At 46.8% G+C, this 26030-nt stretch overlaps 1 protein-coding gene across 6 annotated transcripts in view; it reads right to left on the reverse strand.

Annotated features, from left to right (window-relative positions):
- LOC147454863 (DEAD-box ATP-dependent RNA helicase 17-like) overlaps window positions 1-26030 on the reverse strand; it is a 130367-nt gene that overhangs the window by 45396 nt on the left and 58941 nt on the right. For all 6 annotated transcript variants that reach the window (XM_086516675.1, XM_086516677.1, XM_086516676.1 and 3 more), the window contains one exon: window positions 17280-17526. In XM_086516675.1, the coding sequence (XP_086372801.1) occupies window positions 17280-17526 (247 nt within the window). The remainder of the gene's footprint in view (window positions 1-17279; window positions 17527-26030) is intronic.

Consider the following 26030-nt stretch of genomic DNA (forward strand, 5'->3'; position numbering starts at 1 on the left):
GAGGTTAATATTTGCACGCGGATGAGGACGGACACAACGTGGGTGTTTTCTCGTGAGAGTTATGCAGAAAGGTCATCATTAGGACCACTTTTTGGGGCCACTTCACATGGTGGCGAGATGCATTATTGAAAAAAAGCTGAGTCTCAGGTGTGCGAATGATGCAAAAAGGTGACAACTATGCACTGCGAGGTCAATTTTTGGCTTGTTCGGGGTCTGTTTGAGGTCATCTAAAAGGCCAAGGGTGCCCAAGTAAAAAATCTAAGTGTGGGAACTGAAAAAACTGAGAGAAGACCAGAAAAAACGTGGAGAAGAGAGGAGGAACAGCCGCAGCTGTGATTTTGCTCATTTTGGAGCCTGTTTTGGTCGTAAACTGCTCATCCGAGGTCGGATTTGAGCACTTTGACATTGTAGACTGGGGTTTTGGGCCGTTCCGGACGCGATGGCGTTGTCCATTTTGCCAAATTCCTCACTCTTTTCCTGCTGTTTTTCTGTGTAAGTTTCTCCTATGAGCGAAGTTTCTGCTCTAGTTTGTGATTGTATCTGGCTTATTTTACCCATATTGTGTGAGCTATTTGCCCCATTGGTGTTGGCCCAAGCTCAATTGTATCTAAACATCAGAAATTCTCCTCTTTTGAGCTGAGTTTTTTGGGTGTGTGTGTGTGTGTGCGTGTCTGGAGTGGGCAAGTGGATAGTCTCTCTCCTCTCACTCCAGAGGTGTGTTCCCTGTCTCGGCCAGGTGTGTTGTCTAAGCCGAGTGGTGCCCCATAGTGTGTGTGTGTATCTTCCCAAGAGTGTGTGTCGGGTCATTATAGAGGCGTTGTGTGTTTTCATCCCGCTCACAACGTGGCAGATTTCCGAAAATTGCGCTAGCTGATGACGTGGCAGGCTGTACGGATTTCTGTAAATTACGTTTGCAGCGTTTTGGCATTGCTTTTGGATCAGATGCTTTTGAGTTTGAAGGCTTTTCACTGAAACTGCTTTTGGGGCCTAGGGCCTTTAAATATGAGGTTAGGGCTCATTCTCTGGCATGCTTCCTGGTGAAGGTGCAGAGTCTGGAGTACCGGCTTGTACTGATTTGATGCAATAAAAAGAAATACCGAAACGGGCACCAAGGTTTGGGGCCAATACTCTCTAGGATGGAATTCCACCACTCCGTGTCGCGTGTCGTCTCTCTGTTTCAGTTCAATTGTTATTGAAGTGCTAAAAGTGTGTTCAGTCTGTTCTTTTCTATTGGCACGTGTTGCCCGTCTTGTGACAGAACATGGGCACTACGCTCAAGTTCTCGTCTTCGTTTTATCCACACAACTGATGGACAATCAAAAGAGGCTAATTCTACTATGTTGGATCTGTTGAAATGTTATGTGTCAAATAATAAGGGCAAGTGAGAACAGTATTTGCCTATGCTTGAATATGCGTACAACAATACGGTGCATTCGTTCACAGGTAAGGCACCTTTTGAGATTGTTCAGGGTGGCAAAAAGGTTTCTCCCATTTTGCATACAAAGGACAAGATCTTTGAGGCAGATCGATATGTTGAGAACATGGATGAAATGTGTAAGAATCAAAGTTGCCTTGGAGAAGCCTCAGGCAAAGCAGAAAAGAACAATTGATTGTCACCGACATGAACTGTTGTTTTTACCTGGTGATTGGGTTCTATTGAGGTTTGAAAAGGCAAGGTTAAAGAAGATGAAGGGCAAGGAACGGTTGTATCCTAAGCTCAGTATGCGTTACTATGGGCCTTGTCAAGTGCTTGATAAGATCAGCGATGTTGCTTATAGGCTGAAATTGCCTAACACTTGGAAGATTCATAATGCGTTTCGCGTGAGTCTTCTAAGATCCTTTGTGGGTGATGTGCCAGAAGATATGCCATAGGAGGATTAGCCAGAAGTTGATGAAGTTGATATACCTAGATGAATCCAGGATAAGCCCAGATTCACCCTTGAAGGAAAGTGCAAGGTATAGCCCCATGGTAGTCACCCACAAGACAATATAATCATCAGCTCCATCATGCATAGTATTGACTAAATACCACGACATCCCCACTAACGTGTCAGTGCCCAATAGTGGGTGTAGAACTAGGTACTAACATATGCTCCCCAACACAACACACACCACACGCACACACACATGAGCATACATCAACACAAAGTTCAGCGTGCTGAGTTTCTGTCATGACTCCGGAGATCAAGGGCAGACTCGGCCATAATGAAGCCTAGCACTAAAAGAAGCATTAAATCGGAAAAATTAGCACAAAAATGAGGTAGTTGATAGGGCATATGCACCACAAAAGATAGAAAGAATTAGCACAATATCAACCGGTTGATGAAGTTGACGCCATCTTGGTACCTGAGCAGATTTTGGCACATAAAGAAAGAAAAACAAAGAGAAAAGTTGCACGATACTTCATGAAGTTCAAAAATTATCCACCTATGGATGCAAAGTTGGATGGAAGAGTGTGAACTTTTGGAAACTCCAAATGTACTACAGCTCTACCTTGAGGCCTTTAGGTTTCAGCCTATGTCACAAACTGATGACGTGGCAGTGTCCACACACACACACACACACATGCTGACGTGGCAGCCAATACGGACACCCGGTAATTCGTTGATTGGATGATGACGTGGCAGACCAGATATTGCGCCGGAAATTACGCTGATGACGTGGAAGCCCATACGCAATACGGATTTCCGCAAATTATGCTGGCTGATCTTTATTAGCAGCTTTTGGGATAATTGCTTTGAAGTTTGTAAGCTTTTGTGTTAGAGATTTTTTGGGGCTCTGCTTTTGGGCATCCCTTGTACCAATAAATAAGTGGGTTGGGCATCTAGACACAGAGTCTGAGAGTGAGCGAGGGTCTGCCAACTCTCTTGTACTTTGAGCACAGATTAATATAAAAAGAAATATTGAAAGGGGCGCCAGTCTTTGGGGCCAATACCTCTATGAACGGAACTACGCCGGGCCGTGTCGCCTTTGTGAACTGTTTTGAAGTGAATCTCTGTTCTGTTGCGGTAGAATTTTGACTTGGGGTATCCAAGTTTGTTACAGTGGTATCAGAGCGTGGCCAATTTCTCTTCTACCGGGAAATCCGATCCTTCTCTCGCGACACTTATGGCTTCCAACAAAAAACAGTAGACTTCTTCTGCATCTGCTAATGCGGCAGGAGATCACGAAGAAGATTTTCATGATCAAACAGAGGCAGAGTACGGACCACCTCATCCCACTCAGTACGAACTTGAAGAGATGGAACGTCGACAGCATGTTGACGAGTGCACAAAGCAGACGATTAAAATTGCGAAGGATCCGCAATTTGCAAAATTTTTGTCTCAGCAAAATCCATCACAGAAGTGCACACCCAGTGGCACACAGCCACACAACCACCCATTAAACCGGCAATCAAGAAACCTCCTTCTCAGGGAATGTTTACAAAGCAAGAATTACAAGAGGTGGTTCAGGCACAGATTAGTAAGCTTTTGGACGCAAACAACAAATCCAAAAAGCAAGAGAAAAAGCACAAAAAGGGGACTGACTTCCCTGATTATTTGGGTCGTCAATCTTCTTTTGCATCGGCAAGAAAGCAGAAGAAGCGTGTACGATTTAAAGGACTACCTAGTTCTTTTGCTTCTTCTTCTTCTGACAATTCTTCTAGCTCTTTTCACTCGAGCGAGGAAGACAGAAAAGACAAAGAGCGAAGCAAAAAGCAAAGCTTCGGAAAGGGCAAGAAAAAGGCAAAGAAACCTAGATTTCCCCCAGTTTCTGACAGTCCTACAGAGGAGTCATCCTCTGACAGTTCGGACTCCGACGATCGCATGTTTTATGCAAAGAAGAAGCATTTTTACAGAGCCAACCAATATGACTTTCTCGAAGACAAAAGCAAGAAAGTGAAAGAATTCAAAGAAGGTGGACAGTCGATTAAATTTGAATCCTTTTCTGGGTTCCGAGATGCTCCGAGGGCTTTGATTTTCATTCAACAATTTTACATCATTACTCAGAGCACTCCAAGATTAGGAGGGCTACATTCTTCTTCAAGGGAAATGCTCGAACAGGGTGGTCCACTCTTCTTTTGAGGAAGGAAGCTCCATTTAAATGGTTGAAATTCAATAGGCTCTTTATTTCTTCTTGGTCGACTCGGGAGTACAAACGAGATATACGAATTGCTTGGAATCATCTTCGGATGACCAAGGGAGATGCTTTGGACGCTTATTGCGAGAAATTTTGGAACTCTATTCTACCAACCTCTTCTTTTAGCAGTTTTACTGCGGACTCCCTACAAAGATCTGAGACTACTGCCTGGAACAAAAGTCAAATTCTATTCAAGAATTGATGGGTCATGCGAAACGGAGTTTTGCGATACCTTCGAAAAATTTGACCTACCCCACTGATGAGATCTTGACTCAGAGAACCCAACAGACCTCTCACAATGGAAGTAGAAAGAACAAGAGTTTCCAAGAAAAGAAAGACAAGGATACACGACCCCGGCTCACTCTTCGAGACAGGGCTAGTTACATCAAAGAAGGGAAGTGTTTTAGGTGCAGGGAACATGGGCACGTCTCCGACTTCGCCCCAAAAAGGCACAGCAAGACAACATGAAGACAGACCAGAGAATCCAAGAGCAGCTGAGGAACGTGGCAGAAAAGGCAAGATGAAAGCAGGACTAGTTCCAGATCGCATGGGTATTGACCCAAGCACGATTGATAAAAGTACAGAACTTTGCTGAGCTTGGGGCAAAGTGAAAGATCAAGAAGCCTTGTTTTTCTTTGATGGAGGAGCCAAGGCCAACTTCATTTCACTTGAATTGGCGGCGCCGCTCGAGATTACACCCGATGGGATGGACCACCATCAGAGGCAGTTCTAGTGGCACCCAGACGGGACATAGCCATTACACCTGACATTGGCAAACTTCGGTTGCATTGTCAGGGGTATTTGGGGCACGAGGACTTTTACATAATGCCCTTAGCAGGTTATGACGTCCTCCTTGGAGTCCCTTAGTATCATAAGAACAACGCCGTGGTCGACTATCGGGCGAAGAAACCGACTTTGACAAATGAAAAGGGCCGAAAAATTGTACTTGATGTGAAATTGAAGGGCGAGTCTGTCCCTACTGTATCCGCTTCAGCTGTTTCCAAATTAATGAAATCCACTCTGTTTGTTTACTCGATCTACTAGAAAGAGTTAAATGATGAACACAGAACGAATATGTTTGAACTTGATAAAGAACGCCAAGATTTTCTCCACACTCATGCCGATTGCTTTTCTGAGGGCCTACCAAGCGAGTTGCCACCATCTCCTCCTGAGGATTATACTATTGATCTGATAACTGGAAGCACACCACCGAACCGGCCACCTTACCGTGTTAGCCGAGCCCAGAATGAAGAGATTATGAACCAAGTGAAAGACCTTTAGGAAAACGGTCTTATCCAGCTGAGTACTTCACCCTACTGCTCTCCGATGTTGTAGGTTTTAAAGAAAGACAGATCTTGGAGAATGTGCATTGATTATAGGGCTCTCAATAAAATCACCATCAAGGACAGATTTTCGATTCCAAGGATCAATGATATTCTTGACCGACTACAGGGATACTTGTCACAAGACGGGCACCACGTGCCAATAGAAAAGAACAGACTGAACACACTTTTAGCACTTCATTAACAATTGAACTGAGAGAGAGAAAGACGACACGCGACACGGAATGGCGGAATTCCACCCCAGAGAGTATTGGCCCCAAACCTTGGCACCCGTTTCGGTATTTCTTTTTATTGCATCAACACGGTACAAGCCAGTACTCCAGACTCTGCACCTTCTCCAGGAAGCATGCCAGAGAATGAGCCCTAACCTCATATTCAAAGGCCCTTGGCCTGAAAAGCAGTTACAGTGAAAAGCCTTCAAAACTCAAAAGCTTCTGGTCCCAAAAGCAATGCCAAAAGCTGCCAACGTATTTACGGAAATCCGTATAGCCTGTCGCGTCATCAACCAGCGCAAAACGCGTAAATCTCTACAACTTTCCACGTCATCAATCATCGTAAATTGAGGAACTTCCGTGCAGCTGCCACGTCATCCACTTTGCGTGAGTGTGTGTGAGTCCTGCTTTATTTTATCCCTTTATGTCACTGGGGCCGGGGTCCCCATAAGTTGGTAGGACTTCTTCTTCTGCTACATCTTCTTCTTAGGGTTTAGGCCCCTCAGCCGGCATATGTAAGTTGGCCCCATTCTTCAGGGCTTTGACAGTCAGCAGTTTGTGACAATCCTCTTGCTTCAGCATGATTGATTTGAAAAGCAGTTATCCTCAGATCAGAATCACAGCCGGAGATGTTTACAAGACAGCCTTTCGGACGAGCTTCGGTTTATATAAATTTCTCGTGAGGCCTTTTGGCCTTACCAATGCTCCACCAACTTTCAACCGAATGATGGATAGGATTTTCAGAAAGTACAGATCTTTTGTCGGCACTTTCTTTGATGACATTATAGTCTTCTCCAAGGATGAGGCAAAACATAGACACCATCTGCTTCAGGTCTTTCAGGCATTGCGAGATCACAAGTTAGTTATCAACGCCAAGAAGAGTGAATTTTTCTTGCCGGAGATACACTTTTTGGGACGCATTCGTCTCAGCAGCAGGAGTACAGAGGGACCCGGTCAAGATTGACACTATACGTGATTGGCCCGATTCATGAAGTTAGAAGCTTCTTGGACTTATGTTCTTACTACCGGCGGTTCATTTGAAAGTTTGCAGAGGTTGCTTCCCGTTTGCACATTCTGACATTGAAAGGAGTCCCTTTCTCATGGGGACGACAGAGGTGATTGCCTTTCAGACATTGAAAGAGAAATTGACTATGGGACTAGTATTGAGTTTGCCGGATTTGCAAAAGTCATTCGAAGTGTATTGTGATGCTTGTGGTCGTAGTCTGGGTGCGGTCTTAATGCAAGAAGGCCATGTCATTGCCTATGATAGCCGATTGTTTTCAAGACCGGAATTGACAACACAGATTTATGTGAAAGAGCTTTTGGCGGTTATCCGTGCTTTTACTCAGTGGCGACATTACCTACTCAGAGCCAATTTTACGGTCTTCACTGATCATCAGAGTTTAAGCTAGTTCTTGTCACAAAAGCAGCTTCCGGAAAAGCAGACGCGGTGGGCTAACATCTTGTCACAGTTTCACTTCTAGATTGTCCATGTACATGGACAGAAGAACTTGATGGCAGATGCTTTGTCCCGGAAGCCGTTAGTCTTGACTATTTCCGTGATTCATCATAGAAGCTTTGAGGACATGGTCGATTAGTACGCCACAGAATAGTCTCTAACAGAGATCCGCGATTCACGAGTTTGTTTTGGAAGGCTATTTGGGAGAACATTGGCACACGGTTGCAGTTCTTGTCATCTTTCCACCCACATACAGATGGGCAATCTGAGATTGCAAATTCAGTCATACTATATTTATTGAAGTCTTACATTTCTTATCAGAAGACTCAATCGGAAAAAAAATTGCCCTTGGTGGAATTTGCCTACAATAACACGATCCACTCTTCTACGGAGAAGGCGCCATTTGAGATTATTGAAGGTGCTATGAAGGTTCCACCCTTCCTTAGCGCGAAAGATAAGAATTTTGAAGCCCACCAATACACGAGGGCCTTGGACATTGCTTTTGCCAAGGTCCGGGAGGCTTTAGCGAAATCTCAAGAAAGACACAAGAAGGCAGCAGATCGACACCGTCGCGATTTGAAACCAAAGGAAGAGGATTGGGTGCTCTTACGTTTTGAGAAGGCACGCCTAAGAAAGAAAAAGGGAAAGGAGCGGCTTTTTCTAAAGCTTAGCATGAGGTACTGTGGACCTTTCTAGATAAAATAAAATACTAATGATGTCTCCTTTAGAATGAAGCTGCCCGATACTTGGAAGATTCACAATGCATTTCCTGTGAGTCTATTAAAGCCTTTTAAAGGCGATATGCCCGATTATAGGGAGCCAGATGAACAACCCGAACTGGAGGAAAGCGAGGAGATGCTCATTCCAGAACAGATATTGGCACACGATGATAGAAAGTTTAAAGGTAAAGCGATTAGGCGGTTCTTGGTTAAATTCAAGAACTATCCTGCATTGGATGCAAAGTGGATGGAGGAGGAGGACCTAGCAAATACTCCTCAAATTTTCAACCTTTACCTTGAAGCATTCGGCTTAGCATAGTCTACTCCGATAGAACCCTGAATTCAGCATGGGTGAATCTAGTGCAACGAGCTTGCACAAGAGGGGAGTCACTCCGCTCCTTTGTTAACGGATTACCCCGATTTTAATATAGAGTCACTGATGTCCCTTTGGGTTTCAGGGATACGGTTGGGCTGACAGTATTCTGTTGTATGGCTTTATGAACTAGAATTCACGAAAATATAAAAATGATTGATTTGTACTTGACTTGTTTGACTGCAGAAATTGAAAGACAAAATAACTGCAGCATTTTTGTCTCATAAATCTCTATAGACATCATTGCAACAAGGATTAGTTCATTGGGCATCTGTAAGGTCCCGACTAGATCTAGATGTGATTACTAAATACGTTGCCGATTAATCATGGTCTGAGATTTGGAATGAATTTGAATGTGATTTGTCATGCGATGTCCTATGATGTGACTCTCGATTTGTACAAGTGCTAGATGTGTCGTGTCTAGTGCGTCGGTACTAGCAATCAGTGTCGACTAAGACAGTTTATGGCCTCTCTGTTTTTGCAGGCGTGATCGAGGGCGATTACAATTCTTTCAAGAGGGGGGTATGTCACAAACTGATAACGTGGCAGTGCCCACACACACACACAGACGCATGCTGACGTGGCAGCCAGTACGGACGCCCGGATAATGCACTGATTGGATGCTGACATGGCAACCCGGATTTGGAAATTCGTTGATGACGTGGCAGTCCGTACGCAGTAGGATTTTTGCAAATTACGCTGGCTGATTTTTATTAGCAGCTTTTGGGATAATTGCTTTTGAGTTAGTAGGTTTTGGGTTAAAAAATTTTGGGGCTCTGCTTTTGGGCATCCCTTGTACCAATAAATAAGTGGGTCGGGCCTACTCATTACTCAGAGCATCCGGACGCAGAATCTGAAAGTGAACACCTGCCGGCTCTCTTGTACTTTGAACACAGATTAATATAAAAAGAAATATCGAGAGGGGCGCCAGTCTTTGGGGCCAATACCGCTGGGCACAGAACTACGCAGGGCCGTGTCGTCTTTGTGTACTGTTTTGAAGTGAATCTCTGCTGTGTCGCGGTAGAATCTTGACTTGGGGTGTCCAAGTTTGTTACAGCCTACGTATGCCCCAACTCAACGTGTTGAAAAGAGGGGTAATGATGGAGCTAGCACATCATATGTACATACGGATTCAGTGCAATAGAAGTGTGCAACGTTCTTCAAGTGTTAAAGGTATTATATTCAATTCTATCATAGATGAAAATGACAAAGTATGAAGATCTCATTAAGTCATTTCTATCTATGTGTTATGACCTTTCTTGCGGGTACATGCGATGATAAAAGGCTACTAACAAGTTACAACACAAGATCATCAATGGCATGTATATACGGAATGCAATAGAGGACGTTTGCGATTTCAAGAGGGACGTATGTCGCGAGGCTGTGGCAACCACTAACCTTAGTTGTTGGTTTCTTTCCCTTGATTTTTTTATGATTTTTGGGACCCTCTTTTTAAAGTCACAAATGGCTCGACATTGTGTGGCCAATGTGAAACGGCCGATGGCCGAGAGTTTCACCCGCAATCGGGAAGGGCAGATTGCCATGAGATGGTTGGGCCAGTCGGCATTGGAATCCAAGCATTAAACGGGTGTCTAGGCTCAGTTCAAAGTCATTAAGGCCCCTTGCTACACTTATTACTTTGTGGGTACTAGGAAATTAACTCAAAAGAGGCAAACTCAACACATGGCGGCTCCAGATGCACTTTCACAGTCTCCATGGCGCCCATTTCAAGAGAGAGGACTGATTTTTGCTCTTCAAGTGACTACAATGTCTGTGTAGGTGATCAGAGCTTAATGGAAAGCTTGCCTTTTCCCTTGCTCTATGTAGTGCGATGATTTGCTCTCGCGTATCTCTCTCTCCCCTAGGCACATATGGTAATGCCCCACTAGTTGGGCTTCTCAGATGACCATGTACAGTTCTGTGGGTTTTATGCATGTTTGCCAAGGGAAGAGCCTTCTAAACAGGAACCGGATTAGCTAATTTCAAATCCCCACCAAGTACGCACAGTTCCATCGCAAAGGATTGCAAAAACGGAGTTTTCTCGCGTGAAAACTCGTCCGTTTCAGAGTGGAACTGTCCCATTGTGTGCTAGGTGCACCAAAGACACGTGTGGACATGTGCGTCCAAAATGATCTAAAACAGAAAATGACAGCCTGTTGTCTTTTTCTGCACGTTTAGGGTTTCGCACCTAAACTGCACGACAACGTCAAGGGAGCCTCCGGAAAGCCTCGGGATGCTTAAACAGGGCTTTGGGCACCTGACAGTGTCAAAACAAGGAATTACAGCACGCTGAAATTGACCTGCAGCTCACTAGAAAGCTTCCTAACCGCAAGGGAAAGTGTCCTTGACATGTACTTTTGACCTACAGAGGGTTTTGCCCGTTATGCTGGCGAAATTGGGTCAAAAATCTGCAATTACAGCCATGGATAGGTTTGGACAGCTTGGTGACAGATAGGTGAAAGTGTTTGGGTCGTCTATTCGCAATAAGAATAAAGAAATACCGAAAGGGGGCGCCAGTCTTTGGGGCCAACAGGTTGTCGGTGTTTGCTTGGTAGCGCTCTAGCTTCCAAGCCGTGTGTGTTCAAAGTGTTAATTCCAATTATAGGTTTTATTGGCAGAGTTTCTTTATGTCCTAAAGTCTAAAGTAAAGTTTTCGGGTGAAAGCCAAAGTCTACCGCCCTACGGGCCAATTTCAGAGAGAGAGAGAGTGTGTGTGTGTGTGTGTGTGTGTGTGTGTGTGTGTGTGTGTGTGTGTGTGTGTGTGTGTGTGTGTGTGTGTGTGTGTGTGTGTGTGTGTGTGTGTGTGTGTGTGTGTGTGTGTGTGTGTGTGTGTGTGTGTGTGTGTGTGTGTGTGTGTGTGTGTGTGAGAGAGAGAGAAAAGAAAGAAAGAAAGAAAGATTTTTAACGTCTATGTCAGGCCGAAATCGGCCTATGAGACAAATCAAATGTACATGGCGTGTATGTCATCCGTCTATCGGAAAGACAAATGAAACAAAACTGATACAAAACTGAACTGAATGTAGGTAATGGAGTATCTGAGGAGGGATGGGGTTCTATCTCTAGGGGTATATGCATGTCTATATGCTCAAGGTAGTACAATCATGAGAATGCATCAAGCTCTCTAGCTCCATCCTGTACAAATGGGGGGATGTAAGATGTGGTACATGGGCGGGGCTGGTGCCAAGGCTACCCGGATGAAAGCTGTCGGGTCGGCCCTCATCTGAGCTACTCGCTCCTCAGTGGCACGGCGCTCCCGGGCTCGGATCTCCTCGATCTGTCGGTGGTGGGAGCTCACGCCCCTGTAGCCTGTGACTCGTGGTCGTCGTCTAGCTCGGTTCACCTCCGCCTGTGGGAGTGTCACTCCTCTCTGAGTATCTGGTGAGGTAGGGGTGGCAATCCTCTGAAAGAAGTCTGTGAGCTGCGACTGTCTCCCCTCTGTCTGTGTAGCTGTGCGTGGCTGTAGTAGTGTGTCCCGATGGCTCTGTATCTCTAGTAAGAAACGTCCGAGCTGTCTCTGATCTCGAGAGTCCATGATCTCTCGGAGAGTGGGCTGTCCTCTGAATAAGGCCTCATATCTGCCTCTGATCTCAGTGTATGCTCTGCATCTACATACAAAGTGCTCCTCACTCTCCACCTCCTCTGTGCAGGCTCTGCAGACTCGCTCCTCCCTGGGAACACCAGTATGTCTCCCGATCTCAATCTCTAACCTGTGTGAAGCCACTCTCAGCTGACCAATCGCCACCCGTGAGCTATGTGGCATATATGTGTCCATATAGCGTGGTCTCTGTATGAACCCCCCAGACAATATGGTGAGAAACTGGTCTCTGTAATCTGACATCCTCGTCCCCAAGCCAGGTGACTCCCAGACTCTCCTAGTGTATAGCTGCCACAAATCCTGTCTCAATACCAAGTTTCTCTCACTGCGAGAGAGGTGAACAGATGGTGAGTGGGGGTCGTACTGGAATGGTGGTAGGCTCTCCATGTCAAGACCGTGTCCCTCAAACCATGCTCTGACCTGTGAGTACCAAGCTCTCGCATGCCCACTCTCTGATAGCTGTATAGCTGCCTCAAATGCTCTACGAGTAAGTCTGTCAGGAGGTAGCTCTCTCATCCTCTGGATGAAGCAGACTGTCTGGAATAGTGCCTCTACAACCATAGGTGGTGTGGCGAGCTCGGCTCTAATAATGTCATGTGGCACCGTCTTCTTGCTGCGGAGCAAGCGTGAGATCATACATACCTGTGGCCTCTCAAGCTGTGTCCACTGGTCATCCGTCAATCCTGGTGCCCATACTGCCGCCGAGTACATCAGGGCCGGGGTGACTAAGGTGTCAAAAAGCCAGCCCTTCGTGCGGGGCTCCTGAAAGTGTGCCTGGTGGCATCTCCGCTCTAGCATGGTCAGAGCTGCATATCCTCGGGTGAGCCTGTCAGCAGCAGCCTGCCTCACAGTGAAGGGTCCTGGTAGGCTGGTGAATGTGATGCCAAGATAGACATAGGAGGTGACTACATCAACCTGTCCTCCTGCTGCTGTGAAGGTGGCAGCGCTCCTCACTGCACTGGATGTGTGAAAGATCATGACCTTGGTTTTGCCAAGGTTCACAGTCAACCCCTTGTGTGTGCTGAATTCGTCCAAGGCCTCAAGATGGCGTTGCAAGCCCTCGGGTGACTCTGAAATCAACACAATATCATCAGCATATAACATGATGTGGACCGGAGTACCGGAGTACCTGCCAAGTCGCTCCCCTCTCCCCCTGCTCGTAGTATGTAGTCGGAGATCTCGTCGATGTAGAGCCCAAAGAGTGTCGGGGAGAGTGGGCATCCTTGCTTAACACCAATGGTGCTAGCAATGGTCTCTGAAAAGCCGCCTGGGCAACGAACCCGACCCGTCACCCTCTCGTAGAGAGTATATATGGCCCAAATAAATCATCTCTGTCGGTACCCCAATGCTGTGAAGGCGCTGGAAGAGTCTCTCGCGTGGGACTGTGTCAAAGGCCTTGCGGAAATCCACAAAGCAGCAGTAAAGCCTCTTCTTCCGCGCCTTTGCCCCATCAATGAGGCAGCGCAGAACGAAGATGTGGTCAGTGGTGGAGAAAGCTCGTCTGAAACCTGCCTGGCCTGGAGCTCGTAACCCTCGGTCTCTGCGTAGCAGCTAAGCTGTGCCTCAAGTACTGCTCCATATAGTTTGGCCATCGTGTGGCCAATCATGATAGTCCTGTAGTTCCCTGGGTCCAGGGTGTCGCCAGATTTGTGGATAGGCACTATGGTGTGCTGTGTCCACTCCTCTGGGAAGCCCTCCCCTATAGCCCGGTTGAAGACATGTGCAATCAACGGGGCTATAGTGGAGGCCGCATAAATGATGTGCTCACTCTGTAATCCAGTGTGGTCAGCTGATCGTCTGTGCTGCATGCGGCGTATGGCCCTTTCTACCATCTCTGCTGTAAAGAAGGAGGAGCACGTGGGGCGTGGCTCATGTGGCTGTGGGATAGGAGGCTGCCCTGGCACCTCATAGAGGCGCTCTGCATAATCATGCCATATCTGTGGATCCTCAATAGCTGTGGTCAGACGTGGCTCGCGCAGGGTGCGCCATGCCGTCGCGCTATCTATGCTCATGAATAGGCGGTATAGCTCAAGCTCCTGTGCCTCTTCGAATGCTCGCCGCTTTTGGCGTGTCAGCGTCTTCATATCTCGTCTGGCCTCTCTCTCTGTGATCTCTCCTAAGGCTCGCCGTGCACGGAGGCGTCGGTATAACTCTCTGCACTCATCATCATACCAGCGGTTCTGAGGCATAGTCCCGGGGGGGGGAGTGCGTCCTGTGTGAGTGGTGTGTGGAAAAGAGCTAATAGCTGAAGTGTGGAGAACGGAAGAGATATGTGATGTGAGAACTGAGAGTGGTGTGGATGGGTGGAGGAGGCATAGGCCATGCTCGACCTCGGCTGAGTAAAGAGAGGCTAGCTCATGTGTGAAATGGATGGTGGTGTGTGGAGTGTGTGTTGTGGAGCTATGTGGGATGGTATCTCCGGTGATGGAGAAAGAGAGGTATGTGTGGTCGGCTCCGATGGGTATGGGTGGAATGGTGAAGGATGTGATAAGGTGTGTAGCCTCCCTGGGTCCCATAATATAGTCGACTGTACTCCCCCCTCCCTCTGTAACTCCATGTGGCATACAAGTCAGGCCCCCTGAGGTGGGCCACTGGGCCATCCCGTTATAAATAACGAGACGGTGCTGGGAGCCAAGTCGAAGTAGGTGTCGTCCGTAGGCTGTGACTGGAGCTCTGTCTGCTGTATCTCTCATAGTAGCCTCCTCATCTAGAGTGTGTAGTGCCTCTGGGTCCTCGTGGTCATATGTCTCACACTGCTCACTGCGCGTACGAGCATTGAAGTCTCCCATAAGGAAGACTTCACCCAGTGTGGAGTACTCCATAATCTCCTCCGTGAGGCATGCGTACGGTGACTCCAGCTCAATAGGGGCTAATCTGGAGCCTGTGGGAGCAAAGTAGCAAAGGGCAATGTAGACGATCCTGTCTCGTGAGAGCTCGAGGCGAATCCACATGTATCGGGCCTGTGGGTCCCGGGCAACAATCTGTAGTCTGCAGTGAAGCCCCTGTCTAAAAAGTATAGCCACTCCTCCTGAACCGCGAGTGGTGTGCTGGCGCATACATCCCCGATGTAGAGACTCCCATTGGAAACCATGTATCCGTGGTAACCCTCTCTCTGGGCTCTCGTGTGTCTCTGTAAGTAGAATGATATCTCGACCTCTCATCACCTCCTCAAGTCTCTCTGGGTGTGTCCATAGGTCTCCGTTGCAATTCCAAACCGTGACATGAATCTCCTCGTGTGTCCCACAGGCCGCGAGTCCCTATGCGATGGTCTTGCCATCAATGATAACCCTGCCATCTCGATATACTGCCTTCTTCCCTTCTTTGCGGGCCTGGTGGACTCTAGGCATGCACGTGCGGCGGTGATCTTGTTGCATCTTTGTGAGGTCATCATCAAGATAAATCGGGGGGCCTTCTAGCCCTCTCAAGATGACCCTCTTTCGGAGGAAAGAAGTTCGAGACTCCTCGGAGGCGAATTGGAGGATGAGAGCTCTCTTCTTTGGATCTTTGCCGGCTCTCCAAACTTTGGAGAAAGGGATCTCTTCTTCCTTGTATCCCACTTTCTTGCATAAGGCTTTCCCATCGCTCTCGGGTGTGGACCCTTCTTCTTCTTTGATGCCGGTCACTCGCACATTGAGACGGCGAGCTTGTCGCATTTTCTCCTCCTCGATGGTTGTGTGTACGATGAGTACGTCATCTTTTTGGGCTTCCTCTCTTGCTACCTTCTTGATATTCTTTTTGACCACTTCGACCCATCCTTCTTTGGTGGCTTCTAATTTGTCCTCAATGCTTGCGGTGAGGGCTTTGGTGATCTCCTCCTTGAGGGCTTCCTTAGCCTCCTCTTTAATCTCTCCTTCCTCGGGGGTGAGGGATGTGATGGAAGCATGAAGGAGGTCGATTTGTGCCTTCATCTCTTCTTGCTCTTTCCTCCATCTCTCCCTCTCCTTCTCGTTCTCCCGTGCCCTTCTCTCCTTCTACTCTTTGAGGTTTTGGATTTCCGCTCTCATGTCCTCTTTTTCTTCGTTCCATAGCTTGATGAAGGTGGCTTTCTCCTCCCTCCATATCTCTCTCTCCATCCACCATTCTTTCATGTCCTTCTCCAATTGTGCAAGCCTCTTGTTCGTGAGCATGAAGGTTGTCTTCATTGTCGATTTCGGCGTCTTGATGATGGGGGAAGACATAGTTGTATTCGGAGCTACCCTCTCTTCATATTGTGAAGAAGAGGGGAGAAGGGGAGTACGTGTATGTATGCGTGTATGTGTGTAGTGTGTGTGTGGGTATGTATCCGTGTGTGTGTGTGTGTGTGTGTGTGTGTGTGTGTGTGAGAGAGAGAGAGAGAGAGAGAGAGAGAGAGAGAGATGGCTGTGTGAGGGGGAGGCTGGGGGCAGTTCAGCAGCAGGCGGCAACAGCAGGCGGGGGCAATGGCGGGAGCGACGCAACAGGGGGAGTCGGCAGCGAATGGCAGCGGCGGCAGGGGCGGCAGTGGCAGGTGGGGCTGCAGCAGCGGCTGTGCCGCGAACTGCTACAGCTGGGGGTGGGCAGCGCGCGGACACGCAGGGCAGCAAGGGGCGGCAGTGGCAGGTGGGGCTGCAGCAGCGGCTGTGCCGCGCACTGCTACAGCTGGGGATGGGCAGCGCGCAGAGAGAGAGAGAGAGAGAGAGAGAGAGAGAGAGAGAGAGAGAGAGAGAGAGAGAGAGAGAGGACCATTGGCAGCACCAGCATCAAAACCCACAACGCAAGTGCCAACTTTAAACTATATGGAAGAAGGCAAACATGATGCAGAAGACGACCAGGCAAAGCCAAGCACTTAGGTGGAAGAAGAAGCCAAAGCCAACAGGAATCCAACAACCCTGCCTGCATGCGTGGGCGTCTACACACACACAAACAAGCAAACATACACAAGCACCCAAGATGCTCACACGTGGACAATTCCCTAGAGCACAAAAGAACGCACAGGGGTAGGGAATAAAGAGGGAAGGGGAGGTGCTGCCCATTATTGCACCACCAACTTCGGTAGGTTCTAACCTAGGGGTTTGACCAACTTTTCTAAGACTTTTTCAAACTAACACGCATTAGTTGCCTAAACATAAGAGTGAATGCACTAAGCAATCAAAATATACTTTCCACTGCTTTTCTCACAGCTACAGCAAATGCTCAGTTGACAACAAGTTTATGTGTGCAGACGTGCACATGGGAACACACACCACAAACATATTCATACGAAAGTACATAAAAGCAGGGCTGACAAGGGAAACCTGTCTATAACCGGCTGCTTTCTGGTTGCTCTAAATTTTTCCAGTGATATGACCCCAGTTGCTGTCAAGAGCAATGCAAGGTACAGAGAGGAATGTACGCACAAACAATGATGCCCTATCTATTTTAAAACTGTTACACCATACCAAGAAACACACAAGCTTGAAATTCTTCTATATGCTTGTGCACGCCAGTAAAAGACACCACACCTGTTTGCTGATGAAGCTCTCAAGAGACTTTAGTAAATTTGACACAGTCGGATGTGTTTCTAACAGGTCGCAATCTGTTGCAGTATTTACTTTGATCTTTCTAAATAATTTGGCCCACATTCCCCTGAAAGAAACCTCCTGCAAGATCACACTGTGCTTATGTAGCTCAGTCAGATAGTCCCTTTCACAAGGCTGCAAGAATAATAGTGCTTCGCCTTTTTGTCCAAGACGAGCAGTTCTTCCAACTCTGCACAAAAAAATGAGATGCAAGGTGAATATTTGGTCATTACACAAGCAAGTTACACCGATGTATGGTACATTTGGGGGAAAATCTGAAGAGCTTTAGTTGCAATTGATCAAGAGATGCTTTTCTGCAGATGCAATGAGAAAGGACATAGACTCCAGCAGTCTCCATTGTATTCGATAGTCCACTTATCTAATGTACACATCCCTCAATCAAAATAACAACCATTTTTGTGTTGGCTTTTAGGGTTAGGGTTTCTATGTTTAGGTCAAAGATGCAAATTATCATTTGGTCCATCTGGCCGGGCACAGATATTTTCTCTCAAGAGAGGTGGTCCATGTCAAACTCTAAGAGTAAGAATGCCACTAGCTAGGTACTTACTTTCTCTTTCTAGAATCTCTATGCTATAGAGAATGCTACAATCTCCCTAAACCTGATTTTGATTCTCTAGACTGTTCTCTCTCTCTCTAACAGTTTCTCTCTCCCAGCAGATTTTCCTCTCCAAAACTACTTGGCAGCACACACAGACTGGCTATTTTTTTGGGTCTCTCCTGTTGGCTGGGACACGATGCACTCACATGCTGGAACCATAAACGGGGGGCAAGTCCGGTAGACTAATTGACGGGTTCAACATCACTGATACCATACATTAAGAGCTTCAAGATTTCCAACACCAAGAGCCCTATTGGCATAGCAGAGCAGACTATGCTATTTTGACATTCACAACACTCTATGCTTATTCAAGAGAGGCAGCACCATGTATCCTTAAGTATCCCAGATAGGAGGCCACCTCACGTGATTATGTGCAGGAAGGCTGCAAAACTTTGACTTGAGCGAGGGAAGTGACTTTGACGAGGGAGAGAGAGAGAGAGAGAGAGAGAGAGAGAGAGAGAGATGAAATGAAGTGTTATATTAACGTCTTCAAAAGGCCAAAATGACCTATGAGACCAATCTGTTACAAAATAGGGAATCTGATACCATGTCTGAGTACAAAAGAGCTAGAACAAAAACACTACTACTACTAGACTCCATCCTAATCTGCACTCTAGATGTCTAGAGAGTATGGCTCGAATGTGCTCGGTCGATGAGAGTGCTGGTAGTGGTCGAATGAGTGTGGGTCAAGCTTTGCAGTGATGGCTGCTCCTCTGGCTGTCCCATATCTAGTGAAAAGAAGTTTGTAATCTGTCTCTGGGACTGTCTCTCTCTAGCTCTCCCCAGTAAAGTGTTTCTATATCTGTGTAACTCAAGTAGATATAGCCCAAGACATCTCTGATCCTCATAACTCATGACCCTAAAGAAAGGACCGAAACCCTCTCTGAATAAGCAGTGGAAGCGGCCCCGAATAAGCTGGCATGAGAGGCATATCCTGTTCTCTGCCGGTATCTTTGTGAATCTACCAGACTCAATCTCCAGCTGATGTGAGGATGTGCATATTCGACCAATGGCACACCGCAAACCATGAGACATATGTGTGTCCATGTAGCTGGGTCGAATCACAAACCAATTTGCTGTGAGGTGGAGAAGATGCTCTCTACAGAAAGCCATCCTCGTGCCCAACTCCTGTGATGGCTCTATCCATGTCCTCCTGGTATCCAGTTGGATCAGGTCTTGACGAATGAGTCTGATAATCTCCACCTGTGTAAAAGACATAGAGGGTGTCTGAAGAGATTACTGGAAAGGGGGAAGCCTGTCCATGGTGAAGCAGTAGTATCCCACAAGCTCTGCACCAAGGAGACTGATCTGGTAAGCGCCTCAATCTCCATAGGAGGGGCAGCTAGCTCTGCTCAAATGATAGCCTGGGGTACGGACTCCGGAGGCCTTGGCTCTGATCAGCCGAGAGATCATAGATACCAAGGGCCTCTCCATACATCTCCAACCATCCTGGCCTACCGAAGGTCCCCATATCTGCACCCGATACAACATAGCTGAGGCTACTAAAGTATCAAAGAGCCATAACTTTGTCCGAGGTTACTGGAACTGAACCTACAAACACATCCTCTCCTAGCCTCCCAAGGCTGCATGAGCTCTAGTCAGTCTAGTCTCTGCTGCTCTCCCCAAAGAAAACCTCGGCCCAGTGAAGACAACCCCAAGGTAACTGTATGCATCTGTATACTCTACAATCTCCTGACCATATGTGAAAGTCGGTGCTGATCTTCTGATCCACTATGGTGTGGTGTTAAACACCACAACCTTGGTTTTACCAAGGTTTACAGACAATCCACTATCCTCTGCAAAACTGTGTAATGCATCCAACTGTCGCTGCATACCCTCTGGTGAGTCAGAGATAAACACAATATCATCAGCATATAACAACAATGGGATCCACGTCCCTGCCACCTGGGCACCTCTATCACCCTCTCTGTCAATGTAATCAGACACCTCATCAACATAGATACCAAATAGAGTAGGAGACAATGGGCAGCCCTGTTTCACCCCAATGGTGGAGTAAACAAAATCAGAGATCCCCTCCGGGGTGCGTACATGTCCCATCACTAATCTGTATAAAGCCATAATGATTAATCCCCCAAATCAACACTATGGGCACCCCGATCTCCTACAGTTTGCGCATCAATCAAGCTCTCGGTACCATGTCAAATGCTTTGTGGAAATCCACAAAGCTACAATAAATCGGGCTGCCATGTGACCTTCCCTCCTCAAAGATGGCTCTGAGTGTCAGAATAAGATCAAGAGTGGAGAAACCCCTGCTAAAACCGGCCTGTCCCTATGCCCGTACACCCTCACCCTCTGCCCAATTCCTCAACTGCTGCTCAAGAATGGATGCATAAAACCGTGCCAATGTGTGCCCAACCATAATAGTGCAGTAATTCGCAGGCTGTGTAGGATCACCTCCCTTGAAGATATGCAGAATAGTAGACAGTCTCCAAGTCTCCGGAAACCCCTCACACATGGCACGATTGAACAACACTGCAAGAACCTCTACCATCATATCTCTAGCATGTGTAAAATGCTCTGCTACTAGACCATCATGATCTGGTCCTCATCCTGTCAATGGCTCTCTTTACCATCTCAATGGTAAAGAAGGTGCTGGTAGGTGGGCATGGCTCTGTAGGATCTGGAGGGGGGTTCTTTCCAAGAACTGTATATAACAATGTCGCATACTGGCGCCACACATCAGGAGAAGTAATCACTCCGGGAGGGGAGTGCTCATGAAAGAATCGCCATGCCTCTCCTGAGTCTCTACTCAAGAACAGCTGATACAAGTCTCGCTCCATCTGGGCCCAGTAAGCTCGTTTCTTCCGTCGCACAAGGCGCCAGGAAGTAAATCGAGAATGTCTATAAGTGATGACTCCTAAAAGAAGATCTCTCTGAAGCTAGGCTCTCATCTCTTTGCACTCCTCATCATACCAACTATCTTTGGGCATGCTCCTAGAATGTCGCCTGCGATCCGGCTGCGTGTGTGGGTATGCCTCTGATGGTGCACCATGCATTGTCTCAATCAATAAAGTGGTACACTCCTCCACTGAGAGGCCAGGACCTATTGTGCATAGAAGGCTCTAGATCCCCTCTAGATCCCCTCTGTATAAACCGAGCCAATCTCTGGTGTAAATGTATAATGGGTATGTGCCTCCTGATCTCTGGGCTGTACTATACTAAAATGAAACGGACAATGTCAAAAGAGCATGATCCACTGCTACGCCCATTGGTCTGGCTCTCACTATGAAATCCTGAATACAAGGAATAAAGCTCAGCTATGCCATAACATAGTCCACTGTACTAGCCCCGTGTCTGTGTGGAAAGCATGTGAAACCGGCTGCTAAAAGAAATCGCAAAGCTCACGTTCTAGAGAGAGAGTGCAGAGAGAGTGTGTGGGTGCACAAGAGACTTGACATAGGCACTGCATATCTCGGCCGCTTACGCTTTTCCACATACCCCACTCTCATCCAAACCATGGCACTTGAGTACACCTGAGAATGGATGGTATGATGATGAATGTAGGACCACGTGCATCAGCCTAAGCAAGGAGGTACGCTTGGGCATCCCGACACATAACCCAAGCAAGGACGCTCTTCAGACGCCTTGTGTGTTGGCAAAAAAGGAAGCAAAAATTTACCAGCTCTTCTTAGGACAGGACGACAAGAGGACTTGGTAGATGCTGCAAGAAAGACAACCCCCTATACAAACCACATCCCTATGGGAGACAGCTTTACCATGTACTAGGACAGCCAGCCATACTACCCCCAAAGGATAGTAAACCAATTGAATGGTCTGGAGGAATGGTCAAAGAGGCCATCTACAGGTTACAAAATGGAAGAACACAGGGTGAGGAAGGTTTTGTAGCACAACATTTTGCACATGCTTGTGATACCTTGGCACCCATATTAGTATGTGCCACGACTCACAAATGACAAAGTGATGATGTGGCGTGCCCAACTAAGAAGAACTCGCTAAGAGGACAAGAACTCAATTGGAAAGTGTGACGAAGGGCCCTAAACAAAAGGAGTTAGGGTTCTAATAAAAACCTAACCCTACCAACTCATGGAGCACCGGCCAATGGGCCTAAAACTTAAAAAATTAAAAGCTTGACATCTAGGGCTGATTTTCCTAAATTGCGCCACCTCATGACGTGGCAAGCTGCACAGATTTCCACGATTTGCGTTGGCTGTTTTGGGTAGCTTTTCGCGCGAGCTTTTAAGAGCAGATGCTTTTGCGAGTTTGTGCTTTTAGAACTAATGCTTTTAGCCTCTACTTTTGGGGATCCCTTGTAAGATTAAAACAGCCCTAATAGCCACTCTTTTGTAGAGCATCTGGACGCAGAGTCTCGAAGAGAGTTGGTCCCTTGGGAGTTGTACTTTGTGAAGACCAATAATAAAGAAATACCAAAAGGGGCGTCAATCTTTGGGGCCAATGCGTCTTGCCTCGAAACACCACCATGCCATGGCAACTCTCCTCCTCTCTTTTTTAGTGATTTTGCACTTTCTGCTCGTGTGTTGCCATTGATTTCTCGCTTGGAGTGCCCAAGCCTGTAACAATGGTTTCAAAGCTCAAAACGATTTTTCTTCTACGGAGGATCCATCCCTTCTGCGGCACACATGGGTTCTTGCAGAGAATCCGACAGAGACGACACCCCTTCGATTGTGGGTTGCCGAGGAGATGAAGAAAAGCTGAAACCCAGCATGCGACCAACAGAAACTAGTGGAGATTTTGGCAGATTTTATCCGGCAAGGAATCTCGAGAGAGCGGAGTACAAACGTCAACTATAGGTTGACACGTGTGTGAAAGACTAATCAAGCACTTAAGAGACCTAAAATATGTGAATCACCTGAAGCATTACCCGGTTGATGAGATTCACTCCAAATGACAAGAAGCGGTCGATTCTCCTCTTAAGCCGTTAAGGAAGCTGAAAGAAAAACCAAGTGCAGAAAATCAGAAATTGTACTCGCACAAAGAGTTTGAAAAAACTCTTAAAAAAGAAGATGAACCAGTTAATAAAAGGCTTAAAGAACTCTCAAAAGAAGAGGAAATCAGTGGATTTTTCCCGGTTCCTTGGACCAAAAGTCGACTTTGGAGGTGGTAAGTAGATCCAAGAAGCATGTTCGTTTCGAGGGTGACCAAGATTTTTGTTTGTCTTAAGATAATTCCGTCGGTTCGTCGTCCTCTAGTTCCAAAGAGGATGAGAGAAGGCAGAAGAAGCCGAGAATAAGCAAGAAAAGTAAATTTTTTTAAAAGTCTAGAAGGCACATGGAGCCATCTAGCAGTTTAGAGGAGAAGACTTCATCCTCTTCTGACAGTTATAAAAGTGAACACATTGCGGTGAGGTCATAGACGCATCGGTCCAGTGCGTTCATTTGGCCCACCCCAGACTCACTATCCCTAGAAAGGTGGTCCATGCCAATCTCTTGGTCAAAGCCGGGACCCTTTGTGTTATGATCAACTCTCTCTATGTGGCTTTTGCATTTGAATGGTGCTAGGATATTTGAGTGACCTTCGGATCTCGAACTAACTTAACTGGTCCAATGGTGTATCGCTCGCACTGGTCCTCCAAGGAAATTAACTTAAAGAAGGACACCGGAAGATAGACATCGAGAAACATTTGGTTATAATCGTCCATGGTCTCTGTGGCAAGCATTTTCAAGTTGCTCCATTCTGCCAAGATCCGGACTTCAAACACAGAAGTCATATAACTACGCGCAAATATTGTCTTGAAAGCTTGCCACGTCCTTGGAGCATGCAGTTGCTTCGCGATTGAACTCCACCATTGCAGGGAATTATCTTTAAGAAATCCCACTACTCGAGAAATCTTGGATTCTTCTGTATAGTTCCCCAAAGCATAGATGTTGTCGCATTGTTGTAGGAACTACAATGCTTTCTTCCGGTCTTTCATCCCCGAAAAGGTGAAAATCTTGATTGTCGAGACGCCATCCTTGAAATCTTTTGGTTGGTTAGGCGCGTGTCCCAGGTATGGATAATAAGGGCATCCATACGGGCTTTCAACCATTGTAACCTGGTGGCGGTGGTGGTGGGGGAGGTGGAGGCAATGGTGGTGGCAAAGGCGGTTGCACTGGATCAGGGTCAGATGATTGCACCATATTCTTGAAGACTCCCCCAATCGGAACAAACGGCTGGGACAATTGCCGGTTGGAAGCTCTTGTACTTTCTAGTGCCAGAGAAGGAGGTACCACCTGGGGCATCAAGGAGGTAACATGTCACAAACTGATGACAAGGCAGTGCCCAAACACACACACATGCGCGCGCGGATGACATGGCAGAAAGTACGAATTCCCTGATTTTGTTGATTGCCGATGTGGCAGGACAGTACGGATTTACTGATTAATGCTAACTGACTGCTGACATGGCAGTGCATACGGATTTCCTAATTTTACGCTTACATGCTGACATGGCAGTTGTACGGAATTCCGCTTTTAGCGCTCGAGGCTTTTATAGGCAGATTTTGAGCCAGTTAATTTTGGGACACTTTGCTTTTGAGTTTGAAAGCTTTTGGGGCTCTGCTTTTACCATCCCTTGTAACCTTTAAATTAAACCCAAGGGGGCTCACTCTCCAGAGGATCTGGACGCAGAGTCTGAGAGCTGAGGACCCTTCGGGAGTTGTACTTTGCTCAAAGATTAATATAAAAGAAATACCGAAAGGGGCGCCAATCTTTGGGGCCAATCTCTTTGGGCATGGAACTGCACCGGGCCGTGTCGACCAAATTGAACTGTGATTTTAAAGCTATGAAGTACTCTTAACTGATTCTCTCTCGGGTCGCGACAGATTCTGGACTTGGGGTGTCCAAGTTTGTTACAGTTGTATCAGAGCATCAGGTGTGTGCTTTTCTCAAAGCATATCGGTCCTATCAAAGAGTAGACAGGGCACTCTATAAAAATTTTGGAAATTGTTATAGAAGGATTTCGTGCTCCGAACCCAGTCTTATTAGCCACTCCCACCCTTACATCATCGCCCATTGGGAGCGCTCCCGTCTTCATCGCTCTGTCTTACAGGACATAAAGCCAATAAGAATCCAAGGTTACACATGGGTTCTCGTGGAGAATCTGACAGAGATAACACCTCCCAGTTGAAATCAAGCACGGGAACTGAAAAAAAGAATCAAGATTTGGGAAAACTTTTTTTTTGGGGTGGAGAAGTTTGCCAGAGTAGAATCCCAACGTCCAGTGCAGGTTGACATGGGTATGAAAAGATTGATGAAGTACTCCAGAGACCCGAGATTTGCGAAGCACCTGAAGAATTACCCGATTGATGAGATTCACTTGAGATGGCGTGAAGCCATTGAGTCTCCTCTCAAGATGGAGTAGAAAGTTGAAAGGACAGACGACTGCAGAAAAGCGGAAGCTTTACTCACAGGAAGAGCTGGAACAGAGATGAACCAGATACTGGAAAGGACAGTCAAAGAGATACTGATGTATTGACATCTGGTTGTTTGTGGCAGATAACCGGAAATAGGAGCGAGAAACTCGCTTCTGTATGGATTAAGAAGCATGGAGCTGGACATCCACTCTTTTGCAATGAGGTGAGACATCTCCTTGCCTATTTTGCAGGTGAAATCAAGGATGAGATGGTGAGATCGAGAAAACGACAGCTCGGGAATGAAATGGATATCCTTTCGATTCGAGATAAGAATGATGAATTTTCATCATGCAGAGATTGTTGACATAGGGTACGAAAGCGCCTATTATTGGGCATATATGCTTTGTGTGAGAATGTGACGGGCCCCATAAGAGCACCTGGGGGGGACTATCCTGCAAAATTGGTAGCACCATAGAGGTGAAACACGGATGCCCCCACACTGTTTGGGCTATACATAGATAAGATTTCTAGATACCTAGACCACGGTGATAGGATTGGAGCTAGTTTGGCCAAAATACTCATACCGATACTTCTCTATGCTGATGATATTGTCCCCATATCAAATTCACAGGAGGGATTGCAGGAACATTTAGACGCATTACATGCCTTCTGTAAAGATAGAGAACTTTTTGTGAACCTCGAAAAAACCAAAGCCATGGTCTTTAACACATCTGCAGCATGTGTG

This window comes from Adiantum capillus-veneris, chromosome 7 (assembly GCF_014529385.1).
Source record: "Adiantum capillus-veneris isolate H3 chromosome 7, ASM1452938v2, whole genome shotgun sequence".
Classification (NCBI taxonomy): domain Eukaryota; kingdom Viridiplantae; phylum Streptophyta; class Polypodiopsida; order Polypodiales; family Pteridaceae; genus Adiantum; species Adiantum capillus-veneris.